Source organism: Saimiri boliviensis, chromosome 1 (assembly GCF_048565385.1).
Source record: "Saimiri boliviensis isolate mSaiBol1 chromosome 1, mSaiBol1.pri, whole genome shotgun sequence".
Classification (NCBI taxonomy): domain Eukaryota; kingdom Metazoa; phylum Chordata; class Mammalia; order Primates; family Cebidae; genus Saimiri; species Saimiri boliviensis.
The window spans coordinates 176,865,294-176,879,706 of NC_133449.1; the positions used below are offsets into that span (position 1 = coordinate 176,865,294).

Genomic DNA, 14,413 nt, shown 5'->3' on the forward strand with positions numbered 1-14,413 from the left:
TATTCCTTTCTTCAGTTGTGTTAATCTGTTGTTAAATCCATCTATTGAATCTTTCAGTTATTTAATTTTCAATTATAAAATGTTTGTTTGTTTATTTTTATTTCAGTAGGTTTTTATGGAACAGATGGTGTTTGCTTGTGATTTTTAGTGGAGATTTCTGAGATTTTGGTGCATCCATCACCTGAGCAGCATACACTGTTCCCAACATGTAGTCTTTTAATCAATACCTGTTTTATAATGAAATTCAGCATCTTTTCTTCTGTCTTCCTAAACATATTAGCCATAGTTATTCTAAAGTTTGTGCCTAAGAATTCTAAGATCTGGATAACTGGGGGCTCTGTTTCTGTCATCTGTTTTGGATTTTAGCCATGCAATTCCATTTCCTGCTATGCCTGGTAATTTTAGATTGGATGCTGGAGATTATATATGAAAAATTGTAAAGCCTGTGGATCGCTTTTTTTGTTTTCCAGAGAGGGTTTATTTTTCTTTGTGAAACAGATAGACCCCTGGAATATCATCTTTACCTACTCGAGAGTAGGAATACTTTGAGAATATGTGGTCTTAGCAGCATGCCTCCTGCATTTGCCAGGGCCATTCTTTCCTGGAAAGCCTAATTTTTGTCTCTTTAGTACCGTGTACTATCAAAATCTATACTTAGATTTTATTATTTGTTTATAATGAATCCATACTTAGATTTATTATTATTATTTTTTGCTTGTTTGCAGCTTCTTTTTAACTCATTTCTCAGCCTTTTGCCCTTTATCTGTGTAGCTCAGGCGTAATCATATTTTCAGGGGAAGCTGAAAATGTTGCGCTCACTTCTTTCTGGTACCCTTTTCCAGGGTTTCTGACCCTCAATTTCTGGCTTCTTTGGTAGCTTTAAACTCTGATTTTTATTTCCCATCTCAGAGAGACTTCTCTAAGTTCTAGAACATCAAATTCTGTTTGGCTTCTATGCAAAACAGTGAATGTCACAAAGGGGAAATGCAGCAGTGAATATGGGTCTCATCTCAACGGACTTTTCTCTCATAACTTTCCTTTAAGTTCTGGCGGCTTTTGTTGCTGTTGGATGCCTTCAAAAACTTTTTTTAATTCCACTTTTATAGTTGCTGATAGCAGAAGGATTAGTCTAATACAGGCTCTTTCTCCATTGCATAAAGTAGAAGTCTATCTCATAAAATTTTCACAATGTCCCTAGGAATTAACTATCATGACTTTATTTTTAAAGTTGGAATGCTATGTGCATAGGCACTGGAATCAGATTTTGGGATTTAAAACTCAGCTGGCCACTGACCAAAATGTGAGGCCTTGGACAAGTTTAACCTCTCCTCCCCTTTCTATCAGTCTCTGAGAAATGAAGTGGAAGAAACCTTTAAAGATCAGATAACCCCATTTTTATTTAAACTATTTTAGAGTATAATAAAAGGAAAATTTCCAAATTCATTATATAAAGTTGGTTTCATTTTAATTCCTAAATCTGATAAGAAAAATCTCAGATTGGTAGGCCAATCTCATTTATGAATGTCAATATAAAAACTTATAGACCAATAAATGTAAAACATATTTAAAATAATAACAGAATCCAGTTGCATATTTAAAAAAGTGTGTTATGACTAAGAGAAGCTTGTTTCAGAAATACAGGGATATTGGGATATTATGAGATCTACCACGTAAGTCATCCTATTAATAGAACGAAGGAGAAAAACCATATGATCATCTCCTTAAATGCTAGAGAAAAGTACTTGATAAAATCCAACACATTTATTTTATTTTATTTTTTATTCAACAAATATGTATTGAGCATCTGTTCTGCTACAGCACTGATGATGCAAGAGTGAAAAAGATACTGGCGCCCTCCCAACCCACATTCTGCTAGAGGGAAACAGTCAATAAACAAATGAGTAAAGGAACAAGCTGTTTTTCAGCTAGAACATACATTTATTTTTAAAACTCAATAAAATGTATATTGGTTTCATTAATATAATAAACATACCTCAGGCTAACAGCCAACATGTCACTTAATGGGGAAATGCTAATGGTTTTCTTCTGAAAGTAAAAGCCAAGACAAGGGTGTTCAGTATGACCACAATGCCTAGCATGGATTGAGAATTAGTTAAAGCCATGAGACGAGAAAACAAGTGAAAGTATAGGAATTGGAAAGAAGAGATAAGATCATTGCTCTTTGCATGTTACATAAATATTCAAATGGAAACACCAAAAGAATCAATGGAAAAACTATTACAAACAATAAAATTTAACCAAAAAGCTGGTTATAAAATCAATATAAGCATTACTTTTAAATTGCCATCAAATACACAGACAAAACCTAGTTAGAAGAAATAATAAAAGAGAACATTCCATTTATGATAGAAAAAGACATACAAAAAGAAATATTCAAAATATGCACAAGGAAAACTATAAAATACTCTTGAAAGAAGCAAAAGTAAACTTGAACAATTATTTAAAATCCCATGTTATTAGATAAGAACATGCAACATTATATAGATGTTAGCTTTCCCTAAATTAATTTATACATTTTATGTAATCACAACAAAAATTTCATAGTTTTTTTTCTGGAGGTGATTATGAACATTTCCTGTTCCATGAATACTTCTTGTTTCCAGAAACAGAGGTGCCAGCCCTTGGAGCTGGTTGCTGAGAAACAGTTTGAGAGGAGCTGGGTTTGCTTTGTGCAAAATATGCTCTGTGGCTTACGTTTCCTGCATTACACCTGTCATCTCTATGCCTCCTCTTCTGAACCCTGACCTGATGAGTACTCCTTAGGAACCAGCATTTGGTTTGTGTGATGGGCTGTTGGCATGTGATGTGGATCTTCCATGGGTCTCCACTGGGGCTTTTTGCTCAGTAGAAAGATAGCAGTCAGGGAATGTAATGTAGGTAAGACAACCTTCCCAGTGCCCCCTTAGTTTCATCTCTAATATTGCCTCCCTTTTCCGACCACAAGAGGACGCTAGACAAGAATGCTAAGTCTGAAAGACAATGCTATTGCCTTAAAAAGCACTGTTGCTGAATTACCTTCTTGGCTGCGGTGTTGAGGAGGTAGTCCCAGTTTGGTGTTTTCTCTTCTCTTCTTTAGTTGCTAGTATGGATTTCATTTTTAACCTTAGACTTTTTATCCAAACATGTCATTGATGATGAATTGGAGATATTTTTATTAGTTATGAAACTGCAATATGCATTTCTAGGCTTTCCCCCATTACTTCTCACCAAGACTTTTCCTTCTTCTACAGCTACCCTGAATCTTCCTACCACCCAACATTTTCCTATGCCATTCCTTCTTCCTGGTGCACCCTCCCTCCCCCATTTCTGTCTGAAAACCTGCCTATTCTTAAGTGTTATTTTCAAAGATTCTTTTTTTAAAAACACTTTTCCTTATGTTTCATATTATAGCTGGAGTGTGAAATACTGGTTTTACAAGACAAATCATTCTTTGATTTCTCAGTAATTTGTGTTTGTTCTGTAGCCCCTATTCAACTGTGAACATCAATGCAGGGACTCTGTTTTGCCTGGGTAACTTCTGAAATACTTTGCCTATTGCCCTGCACGTAGTAGGCTTCAACAAAGATAGGACTGAATTAGGAAAATCCAAGGGCTTAATTTAGTCCAGTGTCATGAACTGGCTATCTAAATTGTTTATAGGATCTCACCCTTTGGAAACTATAAACTGTGCTTAATTCATCATCAAGTGATGTCAGTGACAAACCCAGGATCGGTGGTGGTCTTCACCATGGCACCACAAAGCAGAACCTGCTTCTGGCCAGATAATTTTAGCCTCTGTCTGCTTATGTTTTCTTCAGTGCCTAAAAGCACATACAGTTCAGGCAGAGGGTGAGTCATCAACCTGGAAGAGTGTCTTTGTTAACACTTGGTACCAGCCCAGATTCCAAATAAGGAAGGCCCTGAGAATTAGCTGTGCTCCTTAAAAACTTTGTGATTAACAGGTTTGTTTTTTTGTTTTTTGCCTAAGCCCCCCAAAGCAACAAGTTGTTTACATTTACAGATGTGCATGTTGAGAGTTCAGTAGACCCAACATTGCTCGGTGTCATGTTCTTAGTAGATTGTTCACCTTTTCATGAGTATGTGACTAACAAGAGAAGAGATATTTGCAAGTATCTGTACATATGAATTATTCTTCAAAAAACACAAAGTCTTTCTTTTCTTGCAGGAGCCCAGAAGCTTTGAAGTCACAAGAAGAGAAGGTAGGAAAAATGCACTCATACCCATTTTATTTTCAGTGTTGACATTTTTGAAGTAGTTTGCTGAAACTAAGATGAACTTCAGTCTGTGAGCAGCTCATTCTTTGAAATTGTGTGTGGCCTTTTCTGGGTGCTGACTGCTTGGCACTCGTCTGTAGGGACTCCATGAACTGAAGGCCAGGTTTGCTTGTGAAAACTGACTTCCACCTTCAAGTACAAGAGGTGGGGTCTAGGGAACTGGCTCATTCACAGTCATGTTTTTGGTCTTTTAAACTTCATTTTTGAGTGAAGTTTGGAGTAATTATTAGTTTTACCCAACAAAACAACAACAACAACAACAAATCACTTACGGTTTGTTCAGTATCTAAGAAGAGATGCCACTGTGAAAAACATTTCTGAATAATTTCTTACAGCTTCAGCTAAGCTGAAATAGAAATAACTAATTAATTTTCCTTTTGAAAACAATTCCATGATGTTCTGTTTCTCCTGCCAGAGTTCCTGTAGCACATTTGTTTTCTGGTCTCTGAGGTAAACATAGGTGGTTGACAATTTCAGAAATCTTTTAGTGGAAATTGAAGTTCCCCTTATTCATTTTCAGTAATACCTAGTCTCTAATAAGAGATGTCTTTTTTATGATTTGTGAAATCATTGACAATTATCTCTCTCTCTCTTTTTTTTTCTTTTTGATGGAGTCTCACTCTTTCACCCAGGCTGGAGTGCAGTGGCACGATCTCGGCTCACTGCAACCTGGGCCACCCGGGTTCACGCAATTCACCTGCCTAAACCTCTCAAGTAGCTGGGATTACAGGTGCCTGCCACTGCACCCAGCTAATTTTTGTATTTTTAGTAAAGATGGGGTTTCACCATCTTGACCAGGCTGGTCTTGAACTCCTGACCACAGATGATCCACCCACCTCAGCCCCTCAAAATGCTGGGATCACAGGCGTGAGCCACCACGCCTGGCCAATGATCATCTCTTTATTACAGGGATGGAGCGATGAAATCAGAAACAAAAATGAGTTCTTGGTCTAGAATGTGGCTTTGGTTTTAGCCTTCATTACATCCTTCTCTGTGGTACGGTCTCCAAAAAGGCAGACAATCTAAAAGCAGTTAGCAAATTCTATATTGACTCCTAAATCAACATTGCTTTGCCTCCTGATTAGTTCTTGTGTTATGCAACACAGCGAAAGACATAGGGTGGCTGTGTTATCAACATGTGTTGCCAGAGCTTCCTAACAAACTTTTCACACTGTGTTGAGTCCAGCTGGTAGTTTGGTGCTGTCCATGGTTCTGGAACCTGAGGGTCATACGATCTGGATAATCTGACTCTAAGATGAACTTTCTGGCTTGCATTCCCATTCGCCATTATCTTTGGTTGTGGGCTGGATGTCCTCTGAATTGTAGGGCAATGTGTAAGGCAAACTGCATTGTTTGGATATCAACACCAAATGGATGAAGGTGGATGGGGCAGGGAAGAATGTTTCTTATGGAAAGTAGTGTTCACAGTGGGTACCGTGACTGTGTGGGTTGGAGAGAAATAGCCATAAGGAGAGGAGAATTTGACATGAACTTTGGCTTTGAATTATATTCTGTTTATGCCAGTATCTCCAACTGTGAATATTTGGAATTGATTTGCATTATGAAATCACATATAAACTTAACCTTTTTGGAATCTCACTGTCCTTGTGTTGAAAATGTCTCTAATGAGGCCGGGGTTATAGGAGAGCCATATATTTCTATTCAAGTGCATGAAAAAGGCCTGATTGAACTTATGACTTCAAACCCCCAGAAGAGTGAGAGTCTCCAGAGATTGAGTGAAGGTGTAGCCAGGCTGCGCTCCATTCATCTGTAACCTCTCCACTGCTGGAAGCATCAGCCTTCACGAACGGTTGACTAGGAACATACACTCTGGGTTTGTACTAGCAAATGTTTTCTGACAGCACATAAACTTTTTTCTTCCTATTGTGAAGTGATGTCTTTCTTGCTTGTTTCTCTCAAAGTTGAAGGTTTCAGAGTTCCTAAAATAGCCCCGTGCTGTAAAGTCAGTGCATACAACCTGGCAGGAAGAAAGGGAGAGTGGGATCTTGTAGGTTGGTTCTAAGTATTTTTAGGTCTGGGAATTCACTGATTCACTGACTTGGGTTGTGGGGTTGTTAATCTTCTCCAGAACAGTGTACAAGTTTAGAAATAATAGCATTGTGGATATTTCAGTAAATTATTTTTCTTTCAAAGAAAAGTAAGATATTATCTAGCGATGAACACCTGGGTTGGTTCCTAGCCCTGACTTGACCTAGGACTGAAAGAGGGGCAGATGAATAATATTTGATGTTTCTGCAAAGCTTACCAGATGCAGGAGAGTCTAGAAAGTCTTCAGGTCTAGAGAGGAAGTTCCCAATCACAGAACCTCAGGAGGTTTTCTGTTTTGCTTGGTCTTATTTCAATACTGTACCTGACCCAGGAGCATCTACTCCATTAAAGGTTTAGGACCACAGATGGCTAACCAACTGCATTTTGCACTGTGACTTTTGGAAACTCTAGACTAAGTATGTGTGATGAGAAGTGAGAGGGGCTAATGTTAGCAGTGGAAATAGAGTCCAGGCCAAATCATAGTGGGAACTGGGGACAGTTGGGGGAAAGTGAATGCATTGTGTGCCTTAGACCTGTCCTCTGCCCTGTTTCCCCCGCTCCCCTCCAGCCACAGATGCCGTGCCGCCTAGCTTTCCTGCCTCTGGCATCACTCACACTGTTCCTGCATGCCTTGTCCCTCATCCTAGTTAAGTACACCTACCCTTCATCCCTTCCAACTCTCTTTCTTGAAGTGTTCAGCTTACCCTATCTAATTGGAGAGGTAAGGGCTCCTATCAGGTTGCGAATTTACTAAGAGTAGAGACTCTCCCCCCTCCTACCTCCCCAAATTCCTCACAGCCCTAGTCCAGGACCAGTAGTTAATCAACAATTGTTTCTTAAGTGAAAGCTATACATTTGCTTTGTGTGTGTCGTCTTTTAATTCTGGACTTTCCTAGTAATATACAAGTTAGGCACTGGCCCTTTGGTTCTAGAAAGTCACTTTTAAAGAAATGTTCGGTGGATATCATTAGATATTCATGGCTGATGCATTGATGAAAATTAAAATAAGCTTAGTATTATGGGTTGAATTGCATTCCCCAAAAAGACATGTCAAAGTCCTAACCCAAAACCTGTGAATGGGACCTTATTTGGAAATAGGGTTTTGACAGATGTAAAGATGAAGTCATACTGGATTAGGATGGGCACTAATGCAATAGTGAGGTCCTTATAAGAAAAGGGAGAATTGGACACAGACCCAAAAAGAGAACATCATATAATGATGGAAGCAGAGAATTGCTGGCAACCACTTCAAGCTGGCAAGATGCAAGGAACCCTCCATCCCTAGAACCTTCAGAGAGAGCAGGGCCCTGCCTGCCCCTTGATTTTGCACTTCCAGCCTCCTGAACTGGGAGAAAATCCATTTCTCTAGTTTTAAGCCATTTAGTTTGTAGAACTTTATTATGGTGGCCATCGTGGCCCTAGGACAGAAAGACACTTAGAAAATGTTGGACTCAGTAAACTTTAGTTTTCATTGTTGTTGATGATGATGATATTTTGACTGAAGAATCTCTCAGGATTTTTCACAGGCAAAATCTCACTCTCAACACGGAATATAATATGCAGCATTTTCCAAAGTTGGTTCCCATGGGATTCAACAAAATTAATTGTGTTGTCTTTGACCATCTCAGGGCAGGCATTCCTTGCAGTGCCTTTTACAAACCCTGCCCTAGAAAGCCGAGGAAGAGGGAGAGTTTCCTTAGAGTGCCCGGGCACCAGACTCTGCTCCATGGGCTGTGCATGCACAGAACAGTGTGGCAGCAATAATGATAATATCTTCTTGTTGTTCTGACGTTTTCAGAGGACATTGACATTCTTTACCTCCCTTTTCCTTGAGTAAGCCATGACACAAACAGAGCAGATAGCACTGTACGCATGAGACTCTTTCCTTCCTTTTCATATTAATTTTTATTATGGATGAGGGATGCTTCTGGGCCAGTGCCTCTCTGATGTCCTGAACCTCTCTTTAATGGGTGGTGGTTGCTTAAGTGACTCAATCTTGCTTCATCATATCCAAGGGTGTCTGTACATTATGTTGGCTGCCAAGCCCAGAGAGCTGAGAGGGACTTCCTGGGGGCACTTATTTGTGGGACTTGAAGGTAGACACCATAGCAAGGATTGTGGCAGGACTACGAGACTGATAGGGTGTCCTCTGGGAAGGTCATGTGCCTCCCCCAGGGAGATGGAGCCATTCCTCCTTCAGGGAAGTCCTGTATGACCCTGGATATTCATGCCTGGGACCTGTCTATGTGAGCCGCATGGGAAGGAGTCATGGCTGCATCCCTCTGTGCTTTCCAATGCAGATATTTTCATAACTCCCTTCAGACACCTAAAATTTAATTTCGCCTCTTTCTGAAGCTTCAGCAAAAGGTGCCAATCTTATCTCTCTAAGACACTCCCGTGTCCACTGTGAGGGCCAGTGCTGATTGTGACTGCCAAAATTCATCTACTCAAACCAGTACTTTTCTCTGACTGATCCCATCACGTTGAATTACAGCCACGAGAGAACACTTGAGTAAGCTGAGCAAATGGCTGGGATAATTCAGCCCTTGTTAGCCATCTCTGAGGAGCATAGGGCAATCTGTAAGCTACTCCAGATGTCTGTGATTGTGCGGTGATTAGGGGCTGCGAGTTTGGGGATGGGCACTTAATGTCATGTTGCATCACCCACCCTCCCAAGGCTGGCTTCCACACATGTTCCAGCCCTATCCAGCCTGGTTTGGCTTCCAGCCAGGCTGTGAGGGAGCCCGGGAGAGGAGGGACACTGCTATCTTCAGGGAAAAGGATAAAAGGGGATTACCATCACATGCACATTCAGGGTGGCTCTGGCTGCTTTGCAGTGCAGATCTCCTAAGCAAACATGACCTGCCAGTCCTGAGTGTGAAACTAGAGCCTCACTTTGTGAAAAGCCGTGGAATCGGTCCCTAATTGGCAGCTGCCTCCAGTAGCCCCTTTATAGTTCTCTGCATCTGGGTGAATTTCAGCTATCCAGAACTGCATTCTGTTTACCATTAATTTTGATTTTGTTTAGCAGATGTTTTCTGGATCTCTCAGTGGCCTGCATAATCTATCTTGGTGTAATGTGAAGTGGCTGACTGTCTTCAGTGAAACAGATTCATAAACTCCTGGGTTATTTTGAGGTTACTTCTTTAATAGCCGCAGAGGTAGGGAATTTAAAAGGAAGCTATCCAGATTTGACAGTGCCTGGAGCAGTGGGTATTTTTCAATCCAAGACTGCCCTCTGGGCAAAGAGATGGCTTTTCCTTCCTCCATTCCACCCTCTCTCACATACAGTGGGGCACTGCATGTTCTTCTACAGTCACTGGGCTCAAAGCAGTTGAGAGTGACATCTATCTTCTGACTCCCAGTCTCACAGAAATTGGCTCTTTCTGGATCACGTTGCCTTTTTTAAGCTGCTAGGAAACTATATTGTGCCTAGTCACCTGAAGTTGAATGGGAAGCGCATGGCGCCCCTAGCTGAGGTGTTCTGCTTAAGTTCAGCGATCTGGTGCCCAGTTTTAATTGCGATCAGTTGGTAGGCGGCTTACTCACAGTGTGACTTTGGGTACGTTACTCAACCCTACCTGAAATAGGATGGGGATAGAAATTGTATAAACCATCAGTTCCAATTCTGAGTTGTAGAAACCAGATTTGTACTGACTGAAGTCTGAAAGGCTTATGACGCTGCAGAATCTAAGGGTGGATCTGGCTTCACAAACAGCTGATACAAGGATTCTCACACTCTTCCTGTCATTTCTTCTCCTGCATTTTGGCCTCTTCTAGGCAGCCTTGCGGGATGGCTATAAGCAGCTGCAGCTCAGAGTCCTGCCTGCTTACCGTCTCAGAGGGCAAAAGTTTTCCACCAGAATGACACTGGAAAAATCCCCTCAGGGTTTGTAAAATCATCTTCATCCAGACCACGGACAACGGTTTGGTCCTCAAAGGAAGGATCTGGGCAGGCATGCGGTCAGTGCCCACAGAGCCTTGTGGACATATTGGGAAGGGCGACAGTGTGTGCAGAGTCCTTGGCACAGGACGGGCAATGTCCACAGTGCTCCGTGCATGGGTAATTTTTACTAGAGCTCTTACAGACCTGGCCATAGACAGAGAGGCCTTTCTCAAGTTACCAAGCTCATTCTTCTGTCTCCAAGAAGCATTCGTGAGACCCTGGGTATTGTAGCCCATCTACTGTTCCATGAAGAATTATCTTAAACTTAGCCTATTCCTATCCCTTTTCTCTGTCAGAGTCTTTCTTTAACTTTCTGCTCTAATTCTTTCATTCTACAATCAGAAGAACTAAGCCTTTAAAAAATGCTCATCATCACTGGTTATTAGAGAAATGCAAATCAAAACTACATTGAGATACCATTTCACACCAGTTAGAGTGGCGATCATTAAAAAATCTGGAGACAACAGATGCTGGAGAGGATGTGGAGAAATAGGAACACTTTTACACTGTTGGTGGGAGTGTAAATTAGTTCAACCATTGTGGAAGACAGTGTGGCGATTCCTCAATGACCTAAAAATAGAAATCCCATTTGACCCAGCACCCCATTACTGGGTATATATCCAAAGGATTATAAATTGTTCTATAAGGACACATGCACACGAATGTTCATTGCAGCACTGTTTACAATAGCAAAGACCTGGAACCAACCCAAATGCCCAACGATGATAAACTGGACAGGGAAAATGTGGTACATATACACCATGGAATATTACGCAGCCATCAAAAACGATGAGTTTGTGTCCTTTGTAGGGACATGGATGAACCTGGAAACCATCATTCTCAGCAAACTGACACAAGAGCAGAAAATCAAACACTGCATGTTCTCACTCATAGGCGGGTGTTGAACAATGAGAACACATGGACACAGGGAGGGGAGCACTACACACTGGGGTCTGTTGAGGGGAAATGGGAGAGGGATGGTGGGTGGGGAGTTGGGGAGAGATAGCATGGGGAGAAATGACAGATATAGGTGAGGGGAAGGAAGGCAGCAAATCACACTGCCATGTGTGTGCCTATGCAACAATCTTGCATGTGCTTCACATGTACCCCAAAACCTAAAACGCAATAAAAAAAAAAAGATGGTGCCTTTAAGAACTTAAAGACAAACATAAAACTTCTCTCCCAAGATCAGGGACTTTCTGAGCACTGGGGTCAGAAATCATCCTTAAACATTACAGATATGAACCGTTTCTATTGACTTTTGATTACTGAATTATTACACAGTCCTTCCCAAGGATCAGCACAGATGAGGGCCCTTCCTGAGGACCAAGCATGACATTAGCCAGAGGATTCTCAGGCTGTAGATAACTCTAAGGTTCTGTTCCTCAGGATTCTCCAAGGGAATTCTAGTGCCTGGAACTGGAAATGTGAGCCTGGACTAAGACAGTGCAGATGAGTGGGGTTCTCACTCCTGCCCCTGCACGTGATCTCCCTAATCGCAGGCCTTCCAGGCCCTGGGTAAGTGGCTGCTCCATCCCATCCCTTGGCTGAGCTCAGCTCTCTTCAGTGATTGGAGGCAGCAGGACCTTTGGTGGATAGCTCAGGGCTTGTGATGGATCTTCCAGTGATGCTGTCTCAACTTGAGGTGTGTGAATCCTCTGCAAGAGCCACAGCGCCACTCACCTGCTATGTGTAGCCTGAGCTCTAGGACAGCTCTCATGCTTCTGTGCAGGCACAAGTTTTGGAAAAGCAGGGGTCAGATCTCTTCCTCCCAGAGTCCCCTTTCCCTGACACAGAGTGGGACTGAAAAAGTGTTAGATGCCTGGCATATCCCAGGGCTGACTTGGCTCTGTGTCATCTCTCCATTTCTCACAAAGGTCAGATCACAGGTACAGATCACAGCCCCACCCAGGAGGCTCATGCTCATCTCTGAGATCCCAGCAGAAGTTAAGGTTGACACCTGTCATCTTTGTTCCTTGCCTGGTCCCCAAGCCAGAGGCATTTCTTTGCTTTTCAGGAACGCTTGAAATTATGTTCTCCATGTAAACACTGAAGCCCTTTTCAAACCTCATTAAGCTATTTGCCCCAGCATATTAATGTGCCGTGTGCCGTGTCCAGGTTGTTTGACTGTGACCCCATAGCTCCGGGACACCGGGTCCTGTCTGCTGTGCTTGTCCTTCCCCCTAATCCCTGGGAATGCTCACTTTCCTTACCACCATCCTCTGAGAGCTGCTCTTCCCTTTCTAACAACTTGTGAGTCCTTCTGCTAGAAGGAGCTTAAAATGTGTTCATGCATATGAACTAAACCTCTCTGGTTATGATAGGCAAGCTATAGGACCTTGGTCAGTGTGGGCGGGATAATGAACCCCTTTGTAGCCACTTGTTCTTGCCTAGGGTTCTCCTTAGAGGTGGCATTGCAATATTTGGGCATAGTTTGCTATCTGGAATCCATGGGGAAGAGTCACATTGTCAAAGAGGTCATGACCCCTAATGAGTATGAACCACTGCAAATTCCTAAGTACCAAGAGACAGAATGGTGTCAGCCTGAGGCACACTGATCCTGCCCCTCAAGGACCAGTGGAGAGAGATGATGACACTCCCTGTGTGCCTGCTGAGGTCCCCGCCCCGCCCAGGAGGCTCACCCTCATCTCTGAGACCGCAGCAGAAGTTTAGGTTGACATCTGTCATCTTCGTTCCTTGCCTGGTCCCCAAGCCAGAGGCGTTTCTTTGCTTTTCAGGAACCCTTGAAATTATCTTCTCCATACAAACACTGAAGCCCTTTTAAAACCTCATTAAGCTATTTGCCCCAGCATATTAATGTGCCATCCACAAGCCTCTGGGGTTAATTATCTGTGACTTAAAAGTCATTTGTTTCTGTCTCTTTTGTCTCCTTGCTGCTTGGCAATCTTTCTTTATTAGGAGACGAGGTACAGAATGCAACTGACCATTATGTTCTAATTCTTTTCTTGTCATCAAAATGAGTTCATCTTTTAAAGCTCCCTGCCTTTTTGTTATTTTAAGATTGTGTTGTATTTCTTAACAAACCTTTAATCGCTGTGCTTCAATGGGAGCAGAGCCAGGACTGGAAATAATCTGTAAGGGGAGATCTCTCCTCTAAATTAGCAAGATCTGCTAACACTCTCTCTCCTGATTGGCCTCACTCCCTCTGCATTCGGCCCATTTCTCTCCTGTGGCTGTGGTGAGGGCTTCCAAGGTGCACAGGCTGGGCTTGGTGAATGAGCCATGGTGGCCCTGGAGGGCCCTGACAGATCAGGCAACCAGGGATGGAAAATCTTATGCATTCTAACCCAGCCACAGATCTCTACATGTTCTTATTTGGGCCATACTTCTTGGCCAAGGCTGCCATTGGGGTCCGAGAAATGCTTCAGGGCATGCAGTAAACATAAACAAACCTTTTCACAAAATGTTGAATCTTACATGAGGGAAGATTAGCTTGCTTTGAGCTCCCTGGGAAGTCAGGAAGTGTGTGCCCCAGAAATGAGCAGGAGGGATGGGCACTGACTCCATGGTATGTAGACAGTGACCACAGCCTTCTGGGATAAGGGTGCAGCCAACAGTGGGGAGGCCTGGGCCAAGGACTGAGCGCAGCCAGTGCAGGTGGATGGTGCAGAGCTGGTTCTCCCGTGTACTGCAAGCCAGGAACTGCCTCTGCCCTGTTCTTTGGAGCTCCAGCTTCTTAGCTCCATTCTCTGCCCCTCTCACCCCGTGAGTGCCTCAAAAACAATTATCTGGGACCCTAGTTTGACAACTACTACTTGAAATGGAGAAATGACTCCTGTGGAAAGGTGAATATAATTCTCAGGGTTTATTAAGGTTTTACTGGTTACTTATAGAAATTTCGTTGGGCTGATTGGAGTTTGGTGTGCAGAGATGACCAGGCATAGTCCCTGCCCTTATACATGAGACAGTTGAGAAGATGCCCAAATGTCCTGCATACAGACATCTACCAGGTATACATGTACCATGGCCTGTCACCTCTCAGGTGGATCTGCAACACAGCGAGAGCATTTATTCAGTGTGATTGATGTTGGAATCTGGAAGAACAACTCCAGAGTGTCCCCTTTGACTTTTAAAGGCACACTGCACCAGTGGCAATGGTTTT

General features: G+C 42.5%; 1 protein-coding gene across 4 annotated transcripts in view; it reads left to right on the plus strand.

Moving 5' to 3' along the window:
* Positions 1–14,413, plus strand: part of FSTL4 (follistatin like 4) — a 431,619-nt gene that overhangs the window by 34,577 nt on the left and 382,629 nt on the right. For all 4 annotated transcript variants that reach the window (XM_074381537.1, XM_039471889.2, XM_074381541.1 and 1 more), the window contains exon 3: positions 4,187–4,220. In XM_074381537.1, coding sequence (XP_074237638.1) covers positions 4,187–4,220 — 34 coding nt within the window. The remainder of the gene's footprint in view (positions 1–4,186; positions 4,221–14,413) is intronic.